The sequence below is a fragment of the Gallus gallus genome, chromosome 1 (genome assembly GCF_016699485.2).
Source record: "Gallus gallus isolate bGalGal1 chromosome 1, bGalGal1.mat.broiler.GRCg7b, whole genome shotgun sequence".
NCBI lineage: Eukaryota > Metazoa > Chordata > Aves > Galliformes > Phasianidae > Gallus > Gallus gallus.
The window spans coordinates 956,515-978,533 of NC_052532.1; the positions used below are offsets into that span (position 1 = coordinate 956,515).

Consider the following 22,019-nt stretch of genomic DNA (forward strand, 5'->3'; position numbering starts at 1 on the left):
CTACTGGCTGGGCTCGGTGACGTCGCGGCAAGCCCCGCCCCCTCCGGCATACGCCCCGCCCACTCGGGGAGGGCGGGACTTCCGGGGCACGCGGCGCCAGGGACACGTCGGCAAAGCGGCGCGCGGCTCCCACGTGGCCAAGAGCGGGGCCGGAGAAGGGGGCGGGGCCAAGGCGGGGACACGCCCCCTTTCTCTGACGTCATCACTCCGCGCCGGACGCGTGGTGGAGGCGACAGAGAATGGGCGGCTCCTATGGGCTGGCGGGGGGGGGGGGGAGGGGAGGGGGCGGGATCCACGTCGTGTCGCCGCCCCGTGTCGCCCCCCCACCCCCCCTATAGGGTCTGGAGGAAGGGATCCCCCCCCCCCATCCGACCCCCTCCAGATGGGCTTTGGGAAAGGTCCCCCCACTCCCCCCCCCCCACCAGAGGGGGACCCCCCCCCCATTATACCCCTCTATGGGGGCTTTGGGAAATATCCCCCCCCCCCCCCCCCCCAAATTATGCTCTCAGAGGGGCTTTGGGGGGGGGGGTCCCCACGCTGTGCCCCCACATAGGGGCTGTGGAAGGGGTCCAACCCCCCCCTTAAAAAGGGGGCCTTAGGAAGGGGTCCCCGCTCTCATAGCCCCCCCCCCACCCCCTTACATGGGGGCTGGGAGGGTGGAATCCACACCCATATCCCCCCCTTTCCCCCCCCCCAAAAAGGATTTTGGGATGGGGTCCCCCTACAACCCCCCCCCCCCTCCCCTCATAGGAGCTGCAGAGAGGGATCAGTCCCCATCCAACCCCCCTCCAAAAGGCTTTTGGGAACAGCCGAACAGCCCCCCCCATTGCACCCCCCCCCCCCCCCACCAAAGGGGCTGAGTGAAGGGACCCTCTATAGGGCCTTTGGGAACCCCCCCCCATTGCACTCCCCAGAGGAGCTTTGGGAAGCACTGCACCCCCCCCCCACAGACCCCCCCTATTCCAACCCCTATAGGGGCTGACAAAAGACCCCCCCCCCACAGACGCCCCCTATTCCAACCCCTATAGGGGCTGACAAACCCCCCCCCCCCCCCAAGGCCCCCCCCCTATTCCAATCCCTATAGGGGCTGACAAATAGACCCCCCCCCCACAGACCCCCCCCCTATTCCAACCCCTATAGGGGCTGACAAACGACCCCCCCCTATTCCAACCCCTATAGGGGCTGACAAAAGACCCCCCCCCACAGACCCCCCCTATTCCAACCCCTATAGGGGCTGACAAAAGACCCCCCCCCCCACAGACCCCCCCTATTCCAACCCCTATAGGGGCTGACAAAAGACCCCCCCCCCCCTGTTCCAACCCCTATAGGGGCTGACAAAAGACCCTCCCCCCCCACAGACCCCCCCCTATTCCAACCCCTATAGGGGCTGACAAAAGACCCCCCCCCACAGTCCCCCCCTATTCCAACCCCTATAGGGGCTGACAAAAGACCCCCCCCCCATCCCCCCCCCCATTCCAACCCCTATAGGGGCTGACAAAAGACCCCCCCCCCCCCCTATTCCAACCCCTATAGGGGCTGACAAAAGACCCCCCCCCCCCCGTGCCCCCCCTATTCCAACCCCTATAGGGGCTGACAAAAGACACCCCCCCCCCATTCCAACCCCTATAGGGGCTGACAAAAGACCCCCCCCCCCTCACAGACCCCCCCTATTCCAACCCCTATAGGGGCTGACAAAAGACCCCCCCCCACAGACCCCCCCTATTCCAACCCCTATAGGGGCTGACAAAAGACCCCCACAGACCCCCCCTTATTCCAACCCCTATAGGGGCTGACAAAAGACCCTCCCCCCCCACAGACCCCCCCCATTCCAACCCCTATAGGGGCTGACAAAAGACCCCCCCCCCCCACAGACCCCCCCTATTCCAACCCCTATAGGGGCTGACAAGAGACCCCCCCCTATTCCAACCCCTATAGGGGCTGACAAAAGACCCCCCCCCCCATTGCAACCCCCTATTCCAGCCCCTATAGGGGCTGACAAAAGACCCCCACAGACCCCCCCTTATTCCAACCCCTATAGGGGCTGACAAAAGACCCCGCCCCCAAAGACCCCCCCCTATTCCAACCCCTATAGGGGCTGACAAAGACCCCCCCCACAGACCCCCCCCTATTCCAACCCCTATAGGGCCTGACAAAAGACCCCCCCCCCCCCATTGCACCCCCCCTATTCCAACCCCTATAGGGGCTGACAAAACACCCCCCCCTATTCCAACCCCTATAGGGGCTGACAAGAGACCCCCCCCCAGGGCCCCCCCTATTCCAACCCCTATAGGGGCTGACAAAAGACCCCCCCCCCCCCTATTCCAACCCCTATAGGGGCTGACAAAAGACCCCCCCCCCACAGACCCCCCCTATTCCAACCCCTATAGGGGCTGATAAAAGACCCCCCCCCCCCCAGGCCCCCCCTATTCCAACCCCTATAGGGGCTGACAAAAGACCCCCCCCCTATTCCAACCCCTATAGGGGCTGACAAAAGACCCCCCCCATTTTCTGCCCCCTCCCATCCATTAAAGGGCTTTGGGAAGGATCCTCCCCCCCCCCCCATACCCCCCACCCCCCCTTACTATGCCTCTCTATGGGGGCAGCTGACCCCCATCCTAAGGGTTCCCCAAAGCCCCCTCAGTCCCTTTCGGTGCTGAAGGGCACCTCCTACCCCCCCCCCCCTCCCCCCCCTCCCCCCACCCCAAAGCAAATCACTGCCTTTAAAATCCCTCAGTAATCTTTCCAACCCCCCCCCCCCCCCCCAACCCCCCCATAAGAAGAAATCCCACGTTGCGGTGTAGGTGAGAGCGCTCACATCAATGGGGTTGGGGTTCTCAGTGCAGTTTGTGTAGGAGAAGGCAATTGTTTCTCCCCCCCCCCCCCACCCCCCCCCAGCACAGGGAAGGTGGGGGGTGGGGGGGGGGGGGGGTGGGGGGGGAGACAGCCCCACATTTGGGGACCCATCTGTGTGATGTCAGTGCCATTGGGGTGGGAATTTGGGTAAGGGAGGGCGCCCTGCCCTCAGCCGTGGTGCTGTGGGCCGCGGCTCCGAAATGCGACCCTATGGGTATAGGGGACCCTATAGCTCCCCTAAATCCCCCCCCCCCTCCCCCCCCAACCACACACACCCCCAGGGGGGGGGGGTTCCAGGCTTGTGGGTGAGGTGGGAGGGCCTGAGGTGCAGCCGTGTGGGTGGAGAGATGCAGAGGGGGGGGGAGAGAGTGCATGGAGTGCGTGGGGTTGCATGGGGTTGTGTGGGGTTGCATGGAGCTCTGTGGGGTTGCACTGAGTGCGTGGGGTTGCATGGAGTGCGTGGGGTTGTATGGAGCTCTGTGGGGTTGCACTGAGTGCATGGGGTTGCATGGGGTTGCATGGAGTGCGTGGGGTTGCATGGGGTGCGTGGGGTTGCATGGAGTGCGTGGGGTTGCATGGAGTGCGTGGGGTTGCATGGAGTTGTAAGGAGTTGCATGCAGTGCATGGGGTTGTATGGAGCTCTGTGGGGTTGCACTGAGTGCATGGGGTTGCATGGGGTTGCATGGAGTGCGTGGGGTTGCATGGGGTGCGTGGGGTTGCATGGAGTGCGTGGGGTTGTATGGAGCTCTGTGGGGTTGCATGGGGTTGCATGGGGTTGCATGCAGTGCATGGGGTTGCATGGAGCTCTGTGGGGTTGCATGGACTGCATGGAGTGCGTGGGGTTTCATGGGGTTGTGTGGGGTTGCATGGAGTGCGTGGGGTTGCATGGAGCTCTGTGGGGTTGCACTGAGTGCATGGGGTTGCATGGAGTTGTGAGGAGTTGCATGGGGTGCGTGGGGTTGCATGGAGTTGTATGGGGTTGCATGGGGTTGCATGGGGTGCGTGGGGTTGCATGGAGTTCTGAGGAGTTGCATGCAGTGCATGGGGTTGTATGGAGCTCTGTGGGGTTGCACTGAGTGCATGGGGTTGCATGGGGTTGCATGGAGTGCGTGGGGTTGCATGGGGTGCGTGGGGTTGCATGGAGTGCGTGGGGTTGTATGGAGCTCTGTGGGGTTGCACTGAGTGCATGGGGTTGCATGGAGTTGTGTGGGGTTGCATGGAGTTGTGTGGGGTTGCATGGGGTTGTGTGGGGTTGCATGCAGTGCGTGGGGTGGCATGGGGTTGCATGCAGTGCGTGGGGTTGCATGGAGCTCTGTGGGGTTGCACTGAGTGCATGGAGTGCGTGGGGTTGCATGGAGTGCGTGGGGTTGCATGGAGTTGTGTGGGGTTGCACTGAGTGCATGGGGTTGCATGGGGTTGCATGGAGTGTGTGACGTTGCATGGAGTGCATGGGGTTGCATGGAGTGCGTGGGGTTGCATGCAGTGTGTGGGGTTGCATGGAGCTCTGTGGGGTTGCATGGAGTGCATGGGGTTGCATGGAGTTGTGTGGGGTTGCATGGAGTTGTATGGGGTTGCATGGGGTTGCATGGAGTGTGTGGGGCTGCGTGGGGTTGTGTGGGGTTGCATGGAGCTCTGTGGGGTTGCATGCAGTGCGTGGGGTTGCATGGAGCTCTGTGGGGTTGCACTGAGTGCATGGAGTGCGTGGGGTTGCATGGAGTGCGTGGGGTTGCATGGAGTGCATGGGGTTGCATGGAGTGTGTGGGGTTGCATGGAGCTCTGTGGGGTTGCACTGACTGCATGGGGTTGCATGGGGTTGCATGGAGTGCGTGGGGTTGCATGGGGTGCGTGGGGTTGCATGGAGCTCTGTGGGGTTGCACTGAGTGCATGGGGTTGCATGGGGTTGCACTGAGTGCATGGGGTTGCATGGAGTTGTATGGGGTTGCATGGAACTCTGTGGGGTTGCACTGAGTGCATGAGGTGCATGGGGTTGCATGGAGCTCTGTGGGGTTGCATGGAGCTCTGTGACGTTGCATGGAGTGCGTGGGGTTGCACGGAGTGCATGGGGTTGCATGGGGTTGCATGGAGTGCATGGGGTTGCATGGAGCTCTGTGGGGTTGCAGTGAGTGCATGGAGTGCGTGGGGTGGCATGGAGTTGTGTGGGGTTGCACTGAGTGCATGGGGTTGCATTGAGTGCGTGGGGTTGCATGCAGTGCATGGGGTTGTATGGAGCTCTGTGGGGTTGCACTGAGTGCATGGAGTGCGTGGGGTTGCATGGAGCTCTGTGGGGTTGTGCTGAGTGCATGGGGTTGTGTGGGGTTGTGTGGGGTTGCATGCAGTGCGTGGGGTTGCATGGAGCTCTGTGGGGTTGCAGTGAGTGCATGGAGTGCGTGGGGTTGTATGGAGCTCTGTAGGGTTGCACTGAGTGCATGGGGTTGCATGGAGTGCGTGGGGTTGCATGCAGTGTGTGGGGTTGCATGGAGCTCTGTGGGGTTGCACTGAGTGCATGGGGTTGCATGGGGTTGCATGGAGTGCGTGGGGTTGCATGGAGTGCGTGGGGTTGCATGGAGTTGTGTGGGGTTGCACTGAGTGCATGGGGTTGCATGGAGTGTGTGACGTTGCATGGAGTGCGTGGGGTTGCATGGAGTGCATGGGGTTGCATGGGGTTGTGTGGAGTTGCATGGAGTGCATGGGGTTGCATGGAGCTCTGTGGGGTTGCACTGAGTGCATGGGGTTGCATGGGGTTGCATGGGGTTGCATGGAGTGCATGAGATATGTGGGGTTGCATGGAGGTGCGTGGGGTTGCATGGAGTTGCATGGGGATGCATGAAGTGCATGGAGTTGCATTGGGTTGCATGGAGTGTATGAGTTGCATGGGGTTGCGTGGGGTTGCGTGGGGTTGTGTGGAGTTGCATGGGGTTGCATGGAGTTGTATGGGGTTGCATGGAGTTGCATGGGGTTGTGTGGGGTTGCATGAAGTTGCATGGAGTTGTATGGGGTTGCATGGAGTTGTACGGGGTCTCATGAGGTGCATGGGGTTGCATGGGGTTGTGTGAGGTTGCATGGAGTACATGAAGTGCATGGGGTTGCAAGGGTTTGCACGGGGTTGCAAGGATTTGCATGGGGTTGCAAGGGTTTGCATGGGGTTGCAAGGATTTGCATGGGGTTGCAAGGCTTTGCATGGGGTTGCATGGAGTGCATGAGGTGCACGGGGTTGCATGGAGTTGTGAGGGGTTGCACAAAGTTGCATGAGGTTGCACGGGGTGCATGGGGTTGCACGGGACTTCACGGGGTTGTGTGGGGTTCAGGAGGGTGCATGGGGTTGCGTGGGGGATCCATGGGGTTCATTCCATAGGGGTGCATGGGGTTCTGTGGGATTACTTAGGGTCATGGGGTCATGGGATCATGGAATCATGGAGGTAGACTGATAGGATCATGGATTTGTAGGGGCGCGGGGTCATAGAAATGTAGGGTCGTGGAAACATGGGGTCATGGGGTCATAGAATCATGGAGGTAGACTCATAGGATCATGGATTTGTAGGAGCATGGGATCATGGAAACGTAGGGTCATGGAAACATGGGATCATGGGGTCATGGGATCGTAGAATCATGGAGGTAGACTCATAGGATCATGGATTTGTAGGGGCACGGGATCATGGAAACTTGGGATCATGGAAACATGGGATCATGGGATCATAGAATCATGGAGGTAGATCATAGGATCATGGATTTGTAGGGGCGCAGGATCATGGAAACGTGGGGTCATGGAAACATGGGGTCATAGGGTCATAAAATCATGGAGATAGACTCATAGGATCATGGATTTGTAGGAGCACGGGATCATAGAAACGTGGGGTCATGGAAACATGGGGTTATGGGTTCATGGGGTCATGGAATCATGGAGGTAGACTCAGAGGATCATGGATTTGTAGGGGCATGGGATCATGGAAACGTAGGGTCATGGAAACATGGGGTCATGGAAACATGGGATCATGGGGTCATGGGATCGTAGAATCATGGAGGTAGACTCATAGGATCATGGATTTGTAGGGGCGCGGGGTCATGGAAACTTGGAGTCATGGAAACATGGGGATCATGGGATCATGGGATCGTAGAATCATGGAGGTCGATCATAGGATCATGGATTTGTAGGGGCGCGGGGTCATGGAAACGTGGGGTCATGGAAACATGGGATCATGGGATCATGGGATCGTAGAATCATGGAGGTAGACTCATAGGATCATGGATTTGTAGGAGCGCAGGATATGGAAACATGGGGTCATGGAAACGTGGGGTCATAGGGTCATAAAATCATGGAGGTAGACTCAGAGGATCATGGATTTGTAGGAGCATGGGGTCATGGAAACGTGGGGTCATGGGATCATGGGGTCATGAGATCATAGAATCATGGAGGTAGACTCATAGGATCATGGATTTATAGGGGCACGGGATCATAGAAACGTGGGGTCATGGAAACCTGGGGTCATGGGATCATAGAATCATGGAGGTAGACTCATAGGATCATGGATTTGTAGGGGCGCAGGATCATGGAAACGTGGGGTCATGTGGTCATAGAATCATGGAGGTAGACTCAGAGGATCATGGATTTGTAGGGGCACGGGGTCATGGAAATGTGGGGTCATGGAAACATGGGGTCATGTGGTCATAGAATCATGGAGGTAGACTCATAGGATCATGGATTTGTAGGGGCACGGGATCATGGAAACGTGGGGTCATGGAAACATGGGGTCATGTGGTCATAGAATCATGGAGGTAGACTCATAGGATCATGGATTTGTAGGGGCGCGGGGTAATGGAAACGTGGGGTCATGGAAACATGGGTTCGTGGGATCATAGAATCATGGAGGTAGACTCATAGGATCATGAACTTGTAGGGGCACGGGATCGTGGAAATGTAGGGTCATGGAAACATGGGGTCATGGAATCATAGAACTGTGGCATGGTGGAATCATAGGGTCATGGATTTGTAGGATCGTGGAATCAGAACCATGGCTCATGGGTTGGAAGGGACCGTAAAGACAATAAAGAACCATAGGGTGGTTGAGTTGGAAGGGTCCTTGAAGATCATAGAACCATAGAAACACACAATGGTTGGGTTGGAAGGGTCCTTACAGATCATAGAAGTATAGAATCCCACAATGGTTGGGTTGGAAGGGATCTTATAGACAATATAACAATAGGATGGTTGGGTTGGGAGGGTCCTTGAAGGTCACAGAACTATGTAAGTTCACAATGGTTGGGTTGGAAGGGTCCTTGAAGATCATAGGGCCATAGAAATGCACATTGGTTGGGTTGGAAGGAATCTTATAGGCCACGGAACCATAGGGTGGTAGGGTTGGTGGGGTCCTTAAAGATCCTAGAACTATAGAATCCCACAGTGGTTGGGTTGGAAGGGATCTTATAGACAACAGAACAATAGGATGGTTGGGTTGGGAGGATCTCTGACGATCATAGAACTATATAAGTTCACAATGTTTGGGTTGGAAGGGTCCTTAAAGATCACAGAACTATAGAATCCCATTATGGTTGGGTTGGAAGGGAACTTATAGACAATAAAACAATAGGATGGTTGGGTTGGGAGGATCTCTGACGATCATAGAACTATATAAAATCACAGTGGTTGGGTTGGAAGGGTCCTTGAAGATCATAGGGCCATAGAAATGCACACTGGTTGGGTTGGAAGGGACCTTATAGACCACAGAACCATAGGGTGGTTGGGTTGGAGGGGTCCTTAAAGATCATAGAACTATAGAATCCCACAATGGTTGGGTTGGAAGGGTCTTTGAAGATCACAGAGCTATATAAGTTCACAGTGGTTGGGTTGGAAAGGTCCTTGAAGATCATAGAACTATAGAATCCCATTATGGTTGGGTTGGAAGGGACCTTATAGACCATAGAAGAGTAGGATGGTTGGGTTGGAAGGGTCTTTGGAGATCACAGAGCTATATAAGTTCACAGTGGTTGGGTTGGAAGGGTCCTTGAAGATCATAGAGCCATAGTACTGCAAAATGATTGGGTTGGAAGGGTCCTTAAAGATCACAGAACTATAGAATCCCATTATGGTTGGGTTGGAAGGGACCTTATAGACAATGGAACAATAGGATGGTTGGGTTGGGAGGATCTCTGACGATCATAGAACTATATAAAATCATAGTGGTTGGGTTGGAAGGGTCCTTGAAGATCATAGGGCCATAGAAATGCACAACGGTTGGGTTGGAAGGGACCTTATAGACCACGGAACCATAGGGTGGTTGGGTTGGAGGGGTCCTTAAAGATCATAGAAATATAGAATCCCACAGTGGTTGGGTTGGAAGGGTCTTTGAAGGTCACAGAGCTATATAAGTTCACAGTGGTTGGGTTGGAAGGGTCCTTGAAGATCATAGAACTATAGAATCCCATTATGGTTGGGTTGGAAGGGACATTATAGACCATAGAACAGTAGGATGGTTGGGTTGGGAGGATCTCTGACGATCATAGAACTATGTAAGTTCATTGTGGTTGGGTTGGAAGGGTCCTTGAAGATCATAGGGCCATAGAAATGCACAACGGTTGGGTTGGAAGGGACCTTATAGACCACAGAACCATAGGGTGGTTGGGTTGGAGGGGTCCTTAAAGATCATAGAACTGTATAAGTTCACAATGGTTGGGTTGGAAGGGTCCTTACAGATCACAGAACTATAGAATCCCATTATGGTTGGGTTGGAAGGGACCTTATAGACAATAGAACAATAGGATGGTTGGGTTGGGAGGATCTCTGATGATCATAGAACTATATAAAATCACAGTGGTTGGGTTGGAAGGGTCCTTGAAGATCATATAGCCATAGAAGTGCACAGGGATTGGGTTGGAAGGAATCTTATAGACCGCGGAACCATAGGGTGGTTGGGTTGGAGGGGTCCTTAAAGGTCATAGAACTACAGAATCCCACAATGGTTGGGTTGGAAGGGTCTTTGAAGGTCACAGAGCTATATAAGTTCACAGTGGTTGGGTTGGAAGGGTCCTTGAAGATCATAGAACTATAGAATCCCACAATGGTTGGGTTGGAAGGGATCTTACAGACAATAGAACAATAGGATGGTTGGGTTGGGAGGATCTCTGACGATCATAGAACTATATAAAATCATAGTGGTTGGGTTGGAAGGGTCCTTGAAGATCATATAGCCATAGAAGTGCACAGGGATTGGGTTGGAAGGGACCTTATAGACCACAGAACCATAGAGTGGTTGGGTTGGAGGGGTCCTTAAAGATCATAGAACTATAGAATCCCACAATGGTTGGGTTGGAAGGGTCCTTAAAGATCACAGAACTATAGAATCCCATTATGGTTGGGTTGGAAGGGACTGTAAAGACAATAGGATGGTTGGGTTGGGAGGGTCTTTGAAGATCATAGAGCTATGTAAGTTCACAGTGGTTGGGTTGGAAGGGTCCTTGAAGATCATAGAACTATAGAATCCCACAATGGTTGGGTTGGAAGGGATCTTACAGACAATAGAACAATAGGATGGTTGGGTTGGGAGGATCTCTGACGATCATAGAACTATTTAAGTTCACAGTGGTTGGGTTGGAAGGGTCCTTGAAGATCATAGGGCCATAGAAATGCACACTGGTTGGGTTGGAAGGAACCTTATAGACCACAGAACCATAGGGTGGTTGGGTTGGAGGGGTCCTTAAAGATCATAGAACTATAGAAACCCACAATGGTTGGGTTGGAAGGGTCTTTGAAGGTCACAGAGCTATATAAGTTCACAGTGGTTGGGTTGGAAGGGTCCTTGAAGATCACAGAACTATAGAATCCCATTATGGTTGGGTTGGAAGGGACATTATAGACCATAGAACAGTAGGATGGTTGGGTTGGGAGGATCTCTGACGATCATAGAACTATGTAAGTTCATTGTGGTTGGGTTGGAAGGGTCCTTGAAGATCATAGGGCCATAGAAATGCACAACGGTTGGGTTGGAAGGGACCTTATAGACCACAGAACCATAGGGTGGTTGGGTTGGAGGGGTCCTTAAAGATCATAGAACTATAGAATCCCACAATGGTTGGGTTGGAAGGGTCTTTGAAGGTCACAGAGCTATATAAGTTCACAGTGGTTGGGTTGGAAGGGTCCTTGAAGATCACAGAACTATAGAATCCCATTATGGTTGGGTTGGAAGGGACCTTATAGACAATAGAACAATAGGATGGTTGGGTTGGGAGGGTCTTTGAAGATCACAGAGCTATATAAGTTCACAGTGGTTGGGTTGGAAGGGTCCTTGAAGATCATAGAACTATAGAATCCCACAATGGTTGGGTTGGAAAGGATCTTACAGACAATAGAACAATAGGATGGTTGGGTTGGGAGGATCTCTGATGGTCATAGAACTATATAAGTTCACAGTGGTTGGGTTGGAAGGGTCCTTGAAGATCACAGAACTATAGAATCCCATTATGGTTGGGTTGGAAGGCCCCTTATAGACCACAAACCATAGGGTGGTTGGGTTGGAGGGGTCCTTAAAGCAGCAGCACATCCCCAATGTTCCCCTCTCCTCCCACCCACCGTCACTGCTACACTCCTGCAGCCGTGTCCGTCCCTCCGTCCGTCCATCCGTCCATCCCCCCCTTCCCTCCCCTCAGAGCTGCCCCAGGATGTGGGGAGGGGGCAGCAGTACAGCCAGCACTGTCCCCACAGCCACCGTATGCTGGGAACCCAAAGCCTACCCGTGGGATGCACAGCAGGGGTGACACCCATGGGGTGCTGGGGAGGGGAGGGAGGGGACAGAGGTGACACCCATGGGGTGCTGTGAGGGGAGGGGGGGGCAGAGGTGACACCCATGGGGCTGTGGGGGGAGCAGAGGTGACATCCATGGGTGCTCGGGGGGAGGGGGGGGGAGAGGGGTGACACCCATGGGGTGCTGTAGGGGGAGGGGGGGACACAGGTGACACCCATAGGGGGCTGAGGGGGGGGGGCAGGAGTGACACCCATGGGGTGCTGGGGGAGGAGGGGGAACGGAGGTGACACCCATGGGTACTGGGGGGGGGGGGGGCAATGGTGGCACCCATGGGGTGCTGTGGGGGGGGGGGTGGGGCAGCGGGGGTGACACCCATGGGGTGCTGGGGGGGGGGGGGGGGGGCAGAGGTGACACCCATGGGGTGCTGGGGGGGGGGGGGGGCAGAGGTGACACCCATGGGGCTGTGAGGGGAGGGGGAGACATAGGTGACACCCATGGGGTGCTGGGGGGGGAGGAGGGGACACAGGTGACACCCATGGGGTGCTGGGGAGGAGTGGGGGGCGCAGAGGTGACACCCATGGAGTGCTGTGAGGGGAGGGGGGGGACAGAGGTGACATCCATGGGGTGCTGGGGGGGGGGGGGGGCAGAGGTGACACCCATGGGGTGCTGTGGGGGGAGGGGGGGGGCAGAGGTGACACCCATGGGGTGCTGGGGGGGACACAGGTGACACCCATGGGGTGCTGGGAGGGAGCAGAGGTGACACCCATGGGTGCTGGGGGGGGCGGGGCAGTGGTGACACACATGGGGTGCTGTGGGGGGAGGGAGGGGCGCAGAGGTGACACCCATGGGGTGCTGTGGGGGGAGGGGGTGCAGAGGTGACACCCATGGGGTGCTGGGGGGACAGTGATGATACCCATGGGGTGCTGTGGGGGGAGGGAGGGGCGCAGAGGTGACACCCATGGGGTGCTCGGGGGGGGGGGGGGGGAGGGGACAGAGGTGACACCCAAGGGGTGCTGGGGAGAGGGGGAGGGGTGACACCCATGGGTGCTGGGGAGAGGAGGGGGGGGATCTCAGCCTCTCCATCTCTGCCCATCTCAGCCTCTCTCTCTCAGCCTCTCCATCTCAGCCTCTCCACCTCTGTCCATCTCAGCCTCTCTATCTCTGTCCATCCCTCTCTCCATCTCAGCCTCTCCATCTCTCCATCTCAGCCTCTCCACCTCTGTCCATCCATCTCTCCATCTCAGCCTCTCCATCTCAGCCTCTCCATCTCTGTCCATCCATCTCTCCATCTCTGCCCATCCACCTCTCCATCTCAGCCTCTCCATCTCCATCTCAGCCTCTCCATCTCAGCCTCTCCATCTGTGCCCATCCATCTCTCCATCTCAGCTTCTCCACCTCTGTCCATCCCTCTCTCCATCTCAGCCTCTCCATCTCAGCCTCTCCATCTTTGCCCATCCATCTCTCCATCTCTGCCCATCCATCTCTCCATCTCAGCCTCTCCATCTCTGTCCATCCATCTCTCCATCTCTGCCCATCCATCTCTCCATCTCAGCCTCTCCATCTTTGCCCATCCATCTCTCCATCTCTGCCTCTCCATCTCTCCATCTCAGCCTCTCCATCTCCGTCCATCCATCTCTCCATCTCTGCCCATCCATCTCTCCATCTCAGCCTCTCCATCTCCATCTCAGCCTCTCCATCTGTGCCCATCCATCTCTCCATCTCAGCCTCTCCACCTCTGTCCATCTCCATCTCTCCATCTCAGCCTCTCCATCTCTGCCCATCTCAGCCTCTCCACCTCTGTCCATCTCCATCTCTCCATCTCAGCCTCCCCACCTCTCTCCATCTCAGCCTCTCCATCTCTCCATCTCAGCCTCTCCACCTCTGTCCATCCATCTCTTCATCTCAGCCTCTCCATCTCAGCCTCTCCATCTCAGCCTCTCCATCTTTGCCCATCCATCTCTCCATCTCAGCCTCTCCATCTCCATCTCAGCCTCTCCATCTTTGCCCATCCATCTCTCCATCTCAGCCTCTCCATCTCCATCTCAGCCTCTCCATCTCTGTCCATCCATCTCTCCATCTCTGCCTCTCCATCTCCATCTCAGCCTCTCCATCTCAGCCTCTCCATCTGTGCCCATCCATCTCTCCATCTCAGCCTCTCCACCTCTGTCCATCCCTCTCTCCATCTCAGCCTCTCCATCTCAGCCTCTCCATCTCAGCCTCTCCATCTTTGCCCATCCATCTCTCCATCTCAGCCTCTCCATCTCCATCTCAGCCTCTCCATCTCAGCCTCTCCATCTCAGCCTCTCCATCTTTGCCCATCCATCTCTCCATCTCAGCCTCTCCATCTCCATCTCAGCCTCTCCATCTCAGCCTCTCCATCTCTCCATCTCAGCCTCTCCATCTCTGTCCATCCATCTCTCCATCTCTGCCCATCCATCTCTCCATCTCAGCCTCTCCATCTTTGCCCATCCATCTCTCCATCTCTGCCTCTCCATCTCTCTCCATCTCAACCTCTCCACCTCTGTCCATCTCCATCTCTCCATCTCAGCCTCTCCATCTCCGTCCATCCATCTCTCCATCTGTGCCCATCCATCTCTCCATCTCAGCCTCTCCATCTCAACCTCTCCATCTGTGCCCATCCATCTCTCCATCTCAGCCTCTCCATCTTTGCCCATCCATCTCTCCATCTCAGCCTCTCCATCTCCATCTCAGCCTCTCCATCTCAGCCTCTCCATCTGTGCCCATCCCTCTCTCCATCTCAGCCTCTCCATCTCAGCCTCTCCATCTTTGCCCATCCATCTCTCCATCTCTGCCTCTCCATCTCTCTCCATCTCAACCTCTCCACCTCTGTCCGTCCATCTCTCCATCTCTCCACGTCTTTGTCCCCTTTTTACCCATCCCTCCATCTCTCGACCTGTCCGCCCCTCCATTTCTTCACCTCTCCATCTCCCACGTCTCTCTGTCTCCATCTCTCCCCATATCCATGTCCATGGATCTCCATGTCTCCCCATTTCACCTCCACGTCTCCGTCTCTCCACCTTTCCATCTTTGTCCCTCTGTCTCCACTTCCATCTCTCCACGTCTCCATCTCTCTCCGCCTCTCCATCTTTCCACCTCTCCACCTCTTCGTGTCTCCATCTCTCCACCTCTCCAGCTCTGCATCCATCTCTCCACACCCCCACCTCTCCGTCTCTCCACCTCTGTCCATCCACGTCTCCACCTCTCCATGTCCCCATCTCTCCATCCCTCTCCCTATCTCCCTCCATCTCTACACCTCTCCAGCTCTGTCCATCCATGTCTCCACCTCTCCATCTCCCCATCTCTCCATCCCTCTCCATCCCTCCATCTCTCCCCATCTCTCCATCTCTTTCCATCCCTTTCATTTCTCCATCCCTTTCCATCTCTCCACATCCCTCCATCTCTCCATCCCTCTCCATTCCTCCCTCCCTCCTTCTCTCCATCTCTCCCCATCTCTCCACCCTTCTCCATCTCTCCATCTCTCCACCCTTCTCCATCCACGTCTCCACCTCTCCATGTCCCCATCTCTCCATCCCTCTCCCTATCTCCCTCCATCTCTACACCTCTCCAGCTCTGTCCATCCGTGTCTCTGACCCTCCATCTCCCCATCTCTCCATCCCTCTCCACCTCTCTCCAACTCTTTCCATCTCTCCATCTCTTTCCATCTCTCCATCTCTTTCCATCCCTTTCATTTCTCCATCCCTTTCCATCTCTCCACATCCCTCCATCTCTCCATCGCTCTCCATTCCTCCGTCCCTCCTTCTCTCCATCTCTCCCCATCTCTCCATCCCTCCATCTCTCCATCTCTCCATCTCTTTCCATCCCTCTCCATCTCTCCCCATCCCTCCATCTCCCCATCCCTCTCCACCCCCCCATCCCTCCATCTCTTTCCACCTCTCCCCACTTCTCCCCACATCCCCGTATCCCCATCCCCACCTCCCTCCCCATCCCTCCTCTCCCCGTCCTCCCGACGCCTCCCCCCCCCTCCCCTCCCACCTCACCTCACGCAGCGCACGCAGCACACGCCCCCCCCCCCCCCACTCCCCTCAGACCCCCCCCGACCCGCAGCTCCCCGTGACCCCCCCCGACCCCCCCTGGGCTCACTCCCTCTCCTCCCCCCCTCCGCTCTCCCCCACCCGTGGGGCGCAGCGCGGTCGGGCGCGCGGCGCAGCGGCTCTGTGCGCTCTGCCCGGCGGGGTGCGGGGGGGGCAGCGGCGCGGTGGGGGCGGGGGGCGTCGTAAAGGGTGGGGGGTGGGGAAGGGTCCGGCGAGGGGGGAGGGGGGGGTGGAGAGGCGGGGCCGTCCCGGCGCGCACGGAGCCCCCGCGCCGCGCACCTCTCCCCGAGGCGCTGCGTTACGCACGGGACCCCCCCACGGAGGGGGCTGCGATGGGGTCCGGCGGTGCCCGGAGAGCTGCGAGAGGTTCAGCCCCGAACGTCGGCGTCGTCCGATCCGTTCCGCCGCGTCGCGACCCACGGAGGGAGTTGGGAGGGGGGTGAGGGGGTGGGGGGAGGACCGGGGAGGGGTCGGGAGCTCCGGGGCCGTCGGGGCGGGGGGGAACGCAGCGCGGTTCGGTGGGGGCCGGAGCGGGGCCGGGCCGGAGCGCTGTGGTTAATGTGTAATTGGGAGCAGATGGCACCGAGAGGCGGCTCCGTGCGGGCAGTGCGGGGCCGGAGCGCACCGCGGAGCGCAGCCCCGTTCCCGAAGGGGGGGACGGCTCAGAGGGCCGCGTTCCCCCCCGCCGCTATTTGCTCTCTAAATATTGTGCTTCCAGGTTTACAACTCGCCTTTATCTGGGCCGGCCCGAGGGGCCATCTGTGCCGGGGTCGGTGCGCAACGCACCCGCGGCTCCCGTCGCCCCGCGCCTCCCTCTATTTGCTCAACGCAGCGAGAAGAAAAGACGGCTATAACAGAGACACGTACAGAGACATCCACGCGATAAAGCGGAGCGTGGGCCGACTTTATGGTGGGTCCGACCCCCCACCATCTGCCGCACCTCCCGGCCCGCCTCTGTTTGCTCTGCGGGCGCTCCGCGGGGCGATGCGCTCCTCCGAGCCGTCGGGGCCGCCCCTTCCTCCGCTCCTCATCTCCCCCTCCGCCCGCGCGGCGCTGCCCCTCCGGCTCCGCTCGTCCTCAGCGCGGCCCGGTTCGGCTCGGCAGGTACCGAACCCCCACCTTCTCCCCCCCCCCCACACACACACACAACCCAAACCGGGTCCCGGTTGGGATCGCGCCCTGCGCCGCTGCGCCCTCGTGGGTGGGTGGTGGGTGGGTGGGTGCGCGCAGATCCGCACCGAGGAAGGCAGGCGGGCACGGCACGTCGAAGCGCACCCGTGCACCGAGGGCACACCCGGGTGCACAGCCGGGCAGCGGGGAGGGAACGCGGGCACGGCACGGCACGGCACGGCACGGCACGGCACGGCACGGCACGGCACGGCACGGGAAGGGAAGGGAAGGGAAGGGAAGGGAAGGGAAGGGAAGGGAAGGGAAGGGAAGGGAAGGGAAGGGAAGGGAAGGGAAGGGAAGGGAAGGGAAGGGAAGGGAAGGGAAGGGAAGGGAAGGGAAGGGAAGGGAAGGGAAGGGAAGGGAAGGGAAGGGAAGGGAAGGGAAGGGAAGGGAAGGGAAGGGAAGGGAAGGGAAGGGAAGGGAAGGGAAGGGAAGGGAAGGGAAGGGAAGGGAAGGGAAGGGAAGGGAAGGGAAGGGAAGGGAAGGGAAGGGAAGGGAAGGGAAGGGAAGGGAAGGGAAGGGAAGGGAAGGGAAGGGAAGGGAAGGGAAGGGAAGGGAAGGGAAGGGAAGGGAAGGGAAGGGAAGGGAAGGGAAGGGAAGGGAAGGGAAGGGAAGGGAAGGGAAGGGAAGGGAAGGGAAGGGAAGGGAAGGGAAGGAAGGGAAGGGAAGGGAAGGGAAGGGAAGGGAAGGGAAGGGAAGGGAAGGGAAGGGAAGGGAAGGGAAGGGAAGGGAAGGGAAGGGAAGGGAAGGAAGGGAAGGGAAGGGAAGGGGCGGCCGCGCACAAAGGCGCAGCGCGGGGCGCGCACAGCGCGTCGGCACGGAGCGCTCCGTGGGGAGAGAGCGGGCGGTGCGCGCCGCGGCGCGGCGCGGTGGGGTTCGGGGGGGCGGCTGTGGGGAGGCGGGGTTCGGAGCTTTGGGGGTCGGAGCTTTGGGGGTCGGAGCGTTGGGGTTCGGAGCTTTGGGGGTCGGTGCTTTGGGGTTTGGTGCGTCCAGATTTGGTGCTTTGGGGTTTCGGAGCTTTGGGGTTCGGTGCTCTGGGGTTCGGTGCTCTGGGGTTCGGAGCTTTGGGGTTTGGTGCTTCGGGGTTCGGTGCTTCGGGGTTCGGTGCTTCGGGGTTCGGTGCTTCGGGGTTCGGTGCTCTGGGGTTCGATGCTTTGGGGTTCAGTTCTTTGGGGTTTGGTGCTTCAGGGTTGGGTGCTTCATGGTTGGGTGCTTCAGGGTTGGGTGCTTTGGGGTTGAGTTCTTTGGGGTTCGGTGCTTCAGGGTTCGGTGCTTTGGGGTTTGGTTCTTTGGGGTTCAATGCTTTGGAGTTCGGTGCTTTGGGGTTCAGTGCTTTGGGGTTCAATGCTTCAGAGTTTGGTGCTTTGGGGGTCGGTGCATCCAGATTTGGTGCTTTGGGGTTCAGAGCTTTGGGGTTGGGTGCTTTGGGGTTCATTGCTTCGGGGTCTGGTGCTTCGGGGTTCAGAGCTTTGGGGTTGGGTGCTTTGGGGTTCAGAGCTTTGGGGTTCGGTGCTTTGGGGTTCAGTTCTTTGGGCTTTGGTGCTTCAGGGTTTGGTGCTTTGGGGTTTGGTGCATCCAGATTCAGTGCTTTGGGGTTTGGTGCTTTGGGGTTCAGAGCTTTGGGGTTTGGTGCTTCAGGGTTTGGTGCTTTGGGGTTCAGTTCTTTGGGGTTTGGTACATCAGAGTTTGGTGCTTTGGGGTTCGATCCTTTGGGGTTCGATCCTTTGGGGTTCGGTGCTTTGGGATTTGGTGCTTTGGGGTTCAGAGCTTTGGGGTTCAATGCTTTGGGGTTCGATGCTTTGGGTTTGGGTAGTTTGGGGTTCAATGCTTTGGGGTTCAGAGCTTTGGAATTTGATGCGTCCAGATTCAGTGCTTTGGGGTTTGGTGCATTGGGGTTTGGTGCTTTGGGGTTCAGAGCTTTGGGGTTCATTGCTTTGGGCTTTGGTGCTTCAGGGTTTGATGCTTTGGGGTTTGGTGCTTTGGGGTTTGGTACATCAGAGTTTGGTGCTTTGGGGTTCAGAGCTTTGGGATTTGGTGCTTCAGGGTTTGGTGTATCAGAGTTCAGTGCTTTGGAGTTCGGTGCTTTGGAGTTCGGTGCTTTGGAGTTCGGTGCTTTGGGGTTCGGAGCTTTGGGGTTCAGGGCTTTGGGGTTTGGTGTATCAGAGTTTGGTGCTTTGAGGCTCAGAGCTTTGGGGTTTGGTGCTTTGGGGTTCAATGCTTCAGGGTTTGGTGCTTTGGGGTTCATTGCTTTGGGGTTCGATGCTTTGGGGTTCGATGCTTTGGGGCTCAGTTCTTTGGGGTTTGGTGTATCAGAGTTTGGTGCTGTGGGGTTCAGAGCTTTGGGGTTCAGAGCTTTGAGGTTCATTGCTTCAGGGTTCGGTGCTTCGGGGTTCGGTGCTTCGGGGTTCGGTGTCTCAGGGTTTGGTGCTTTGGGGTTCAGAGCTTTGGGGTTTGGTGCTTTGGGGCTCAGAGCTTTGGGGTTTGGTGCTGTGGGGTTCAGAGCTTTGGGGTTTGGTACATCAGAGTTTGGTGCTTTGGGGTTCAGAGCTTTGGGATTTGGTGCTTTGGGGTTTGGTGTATCAGAGTTCAGTGCTTTGGGGTTCGGTGCTTTGGGGTTCAGTGCTTTGGGGTTCGGTGCTCTGGGGTTTGATGCTTTGGGGTTCAGTTCTTTGGGGTTTGGTGCATCAGAGTTTGGTGCTTTGGGGTCTGGTGCTTCAGGGTTGGGTGCTTTGGGGTTGGGTGCTTTGGGGTTCAGTTCTTTGGGGTTTGGTGCTTCAGGGTTTGGTGCTTTGGGGTTCAGTTCTTTGGGGTTTGGTGCTTCAGGGTTTGCTGCTTTGGGGTTCAGAGCTTTGAGGTTCAGAGCTTTGAGGTTCAGAGCTTTGGGGTTCATTGCTTCAGGGTTCGGTGCTTCGGGGTTCGGTGCTTCGGGGTTCGGTGTCTCAGGGTTTGGTGCTTTGGGGTTTGGTGCTTCAGGGTTTGATGCTTTGGGGTTTGGTGCTTTGGGGCTCAGAGCTTTGGGGTTTGGTGCTGTGGGGTTCAGAGCTTTGGGGTTTGGTGCTGTGGGGTTCAGAGCTTTGGGGTTTGGTACATCAGAGTTTGGTGCTTTGGGGTTCGGTGCTTTGGGATTTGGTGCTTTGGGGTTTGGTGTATCAGAGTTCAGTGCTTTGGGGTTCGGAGCTTTGGGGTTCGGAGCTTTGGGGTTCGGAGCTTTGGGGTTTGGTGCTTTGGGGTTTGGTTCTTTGGGATTTGGTGCATCCAGATTCAGAGCTTTGGGGTTCAGAGCTTTGGGGTTCATTGCTTCGGGGTTTGGTGCTTCGGGGTTTGGTGCTTCGGGGTTTGGTGCTTCGGGGTTCGGTGCTTTGGGGTTCAGAGCTTTGGGGTTCATTGCTTCAGGGTTCGGTGCTTCGGGGTTCGGTGCTTTGGGGTTCGGTGTCTCAGGGTTTGGTGCTTTGGGGTTCAGAGCTTTGGGGTTTGGTGCTTCAGGGTTTGATGCTTTGGGGTTTGGTGCTTTGGGGCTCAGAGCTTTGGGGTTTGGTGCTGTGGGGTTCAGAGCTTTGGGGTCTGGTGCTTTGGGGTCTGGTGCTTTGGGGTTCAGTTCTTTGGGGTTTGGTGTATCAGAGTTTGGTGCTTTGGGGTTCAGAGCTTTGGGTTCATTGCTTTGGGGTTTGATGCTTCAGGGTTCAGAGCTTTGGGGTTGGGTGCTTTGGGGTTGGGTGCTTTGGGGTTGGGTGCTTTGGGGTTGGGTGCATCCAGATTCAGTGCTTTGGGGTTTGGTGGTTTGGGGTTCAGTTCTTTGGGGTTTGGTGTATCAGAGTTTGGTGCTTTGGGGTTCAGAGCTTTGGGTTCATTGCTTTGGGGTTTGGTGCTTTGGGGCTCAGAGCTTTGGGGTTTGGTGCTTTGGGGTTCAGTTCTTTGGGGTTTGGTGTATCAGAGTTCAGTGCTTTGGGGTTGGGTGCTTTGGGGTTCGGTGCTTTGGGGTTTGGTGCATCCAGATTCAGTGCATTGGGATTCGTTGCTTTGGGATTCGTTGCTTTGGGATTCGTTGCTTTGGGATTCGTTGCTTTGGGATTCGTTGCTTTGGGATTCGTTGCTTTGGGGTTTGGTGCTTTGGGGTTTGGTGCTTTGGGGTTTGGTGCTTTGGGGTTTGGTGCTTTGGGGTTCAGAGCTTTGGGGTTCAGAGCTTTGGGGTTTGGTGCGTCCAGATTCAGTGCTTTGGGGTTGGGTGCTTTGGGGTTGGGTGCTTTGGGGTTGGGTGCTTTGGGGTTCGGTGCTTTGGGGTTGAGTTCTTTGGGATTTGGTGCTTCAGGGTTCAGAGCTTTGGGGTTTAGTGCGTCCAGATTCAGTGCTTTGGTGTTCAGAGCTTTGGGGTTCGTTGTATCAGAGTTCGGTGCTTTGGGGTTCAGAGCTTTGGGGTTTGGCTCTTCGGGATTCGAAGCTTTGGGGTTGGGTGCTTTGGGGTTGGGTGCTTTGGGGTTCATTGCTTTGGGGTTCATTGCTTTGGGGTTTGGTGCTTTGGGGTTCGGTGCATCACAGTTCTGTGTGTTGGGGTTGGGTGCTTTGGGGTTGGGTGCTTTGGGGTTCAGAGCTTTGGGGTTCAGTGCTTTGGGGTTGGGTGCTTTGGGGTTCAATGCTTTGGGGTTGGGTGCTTCAGGGTTTGGTGCTTTGGGGTTTGGTGCATCCAGATTCAGTGCTCTGGGGTTGGGTGCTCTGGGGTTGGGTGCATTGGGGTTCGGTGCTTTGGGGTTCGATTCTTTGGGGTTGGGTGCTTTGGGGTTCGATTCTTTGGGGTTTGGTGCTTTGGGGTTCAGAGCTTTGGGGTTCAATGCTTTGGGGTTCGATGCTTTGGGTTTGGGTACTTTGGGGTTCAATGCTTTGGGGTTCAGAGCTTTGGAATTTGATGCGTCCAGATTCAGTGCTTTGGGGTTCATTGCTTTGGGCTTTGGTGCTTCAGGGTTTGGTGCTTTGGGGTTTGGTGTATCCAGGTTCGATGCTTTGGGGTTCGATGCTTTGGGGTTCGATGCTTTGGGGTTCGGTGCTTTGGGGTTTGGTGTATCAGAGTTTGGTGCTTTGAGGCTCAGAGCTTTGGGGTTCGGTGCTTTGGGGTTCATTCCTTTGGGGTTGGGTGCTTTGGGGTTGGGTGCTTTGGGGTTGGGTGCTTTGGGGTTCAGTGCTTTGGGGTTCATTGCTTTGGATT

The 22,019-nt window shown here is 57.0% G+C and overlaps 2 protein-coding genes across 2 annotated transcripts in view; one reads left to right on the top strand and one right to left on the bottom strand.

The window, feature by feature from the left end:
• On the bottom strand, positions 1-20,210 carry LOC124417863 (basic proline-rich protein-like). The gene is made up of 2 exons (XM_046914950.1): positions 17,608-20,210; positions 1-250 (listed from the first exon to the last, which is right to left on the bottom strand). Exons 1-2 carry the CDS (start codon positions 20,208-20,210, stop codon positions 1-3), a joined length of 2,853 nt encoding a protein of 950 aa, XP_046770906.1.
• Positions 16,701-22,019, top strand: part of PAX4 (paired box 4) — a 16,221-nt gene continuing 10,902 nt past the window's right edge. The window contains 1 exon segment of the mRNA XM_046907275.1: positions 16,701-16,759. The gene's annotated coding sequence lies outside the window, so the exon portion shown is untranslated.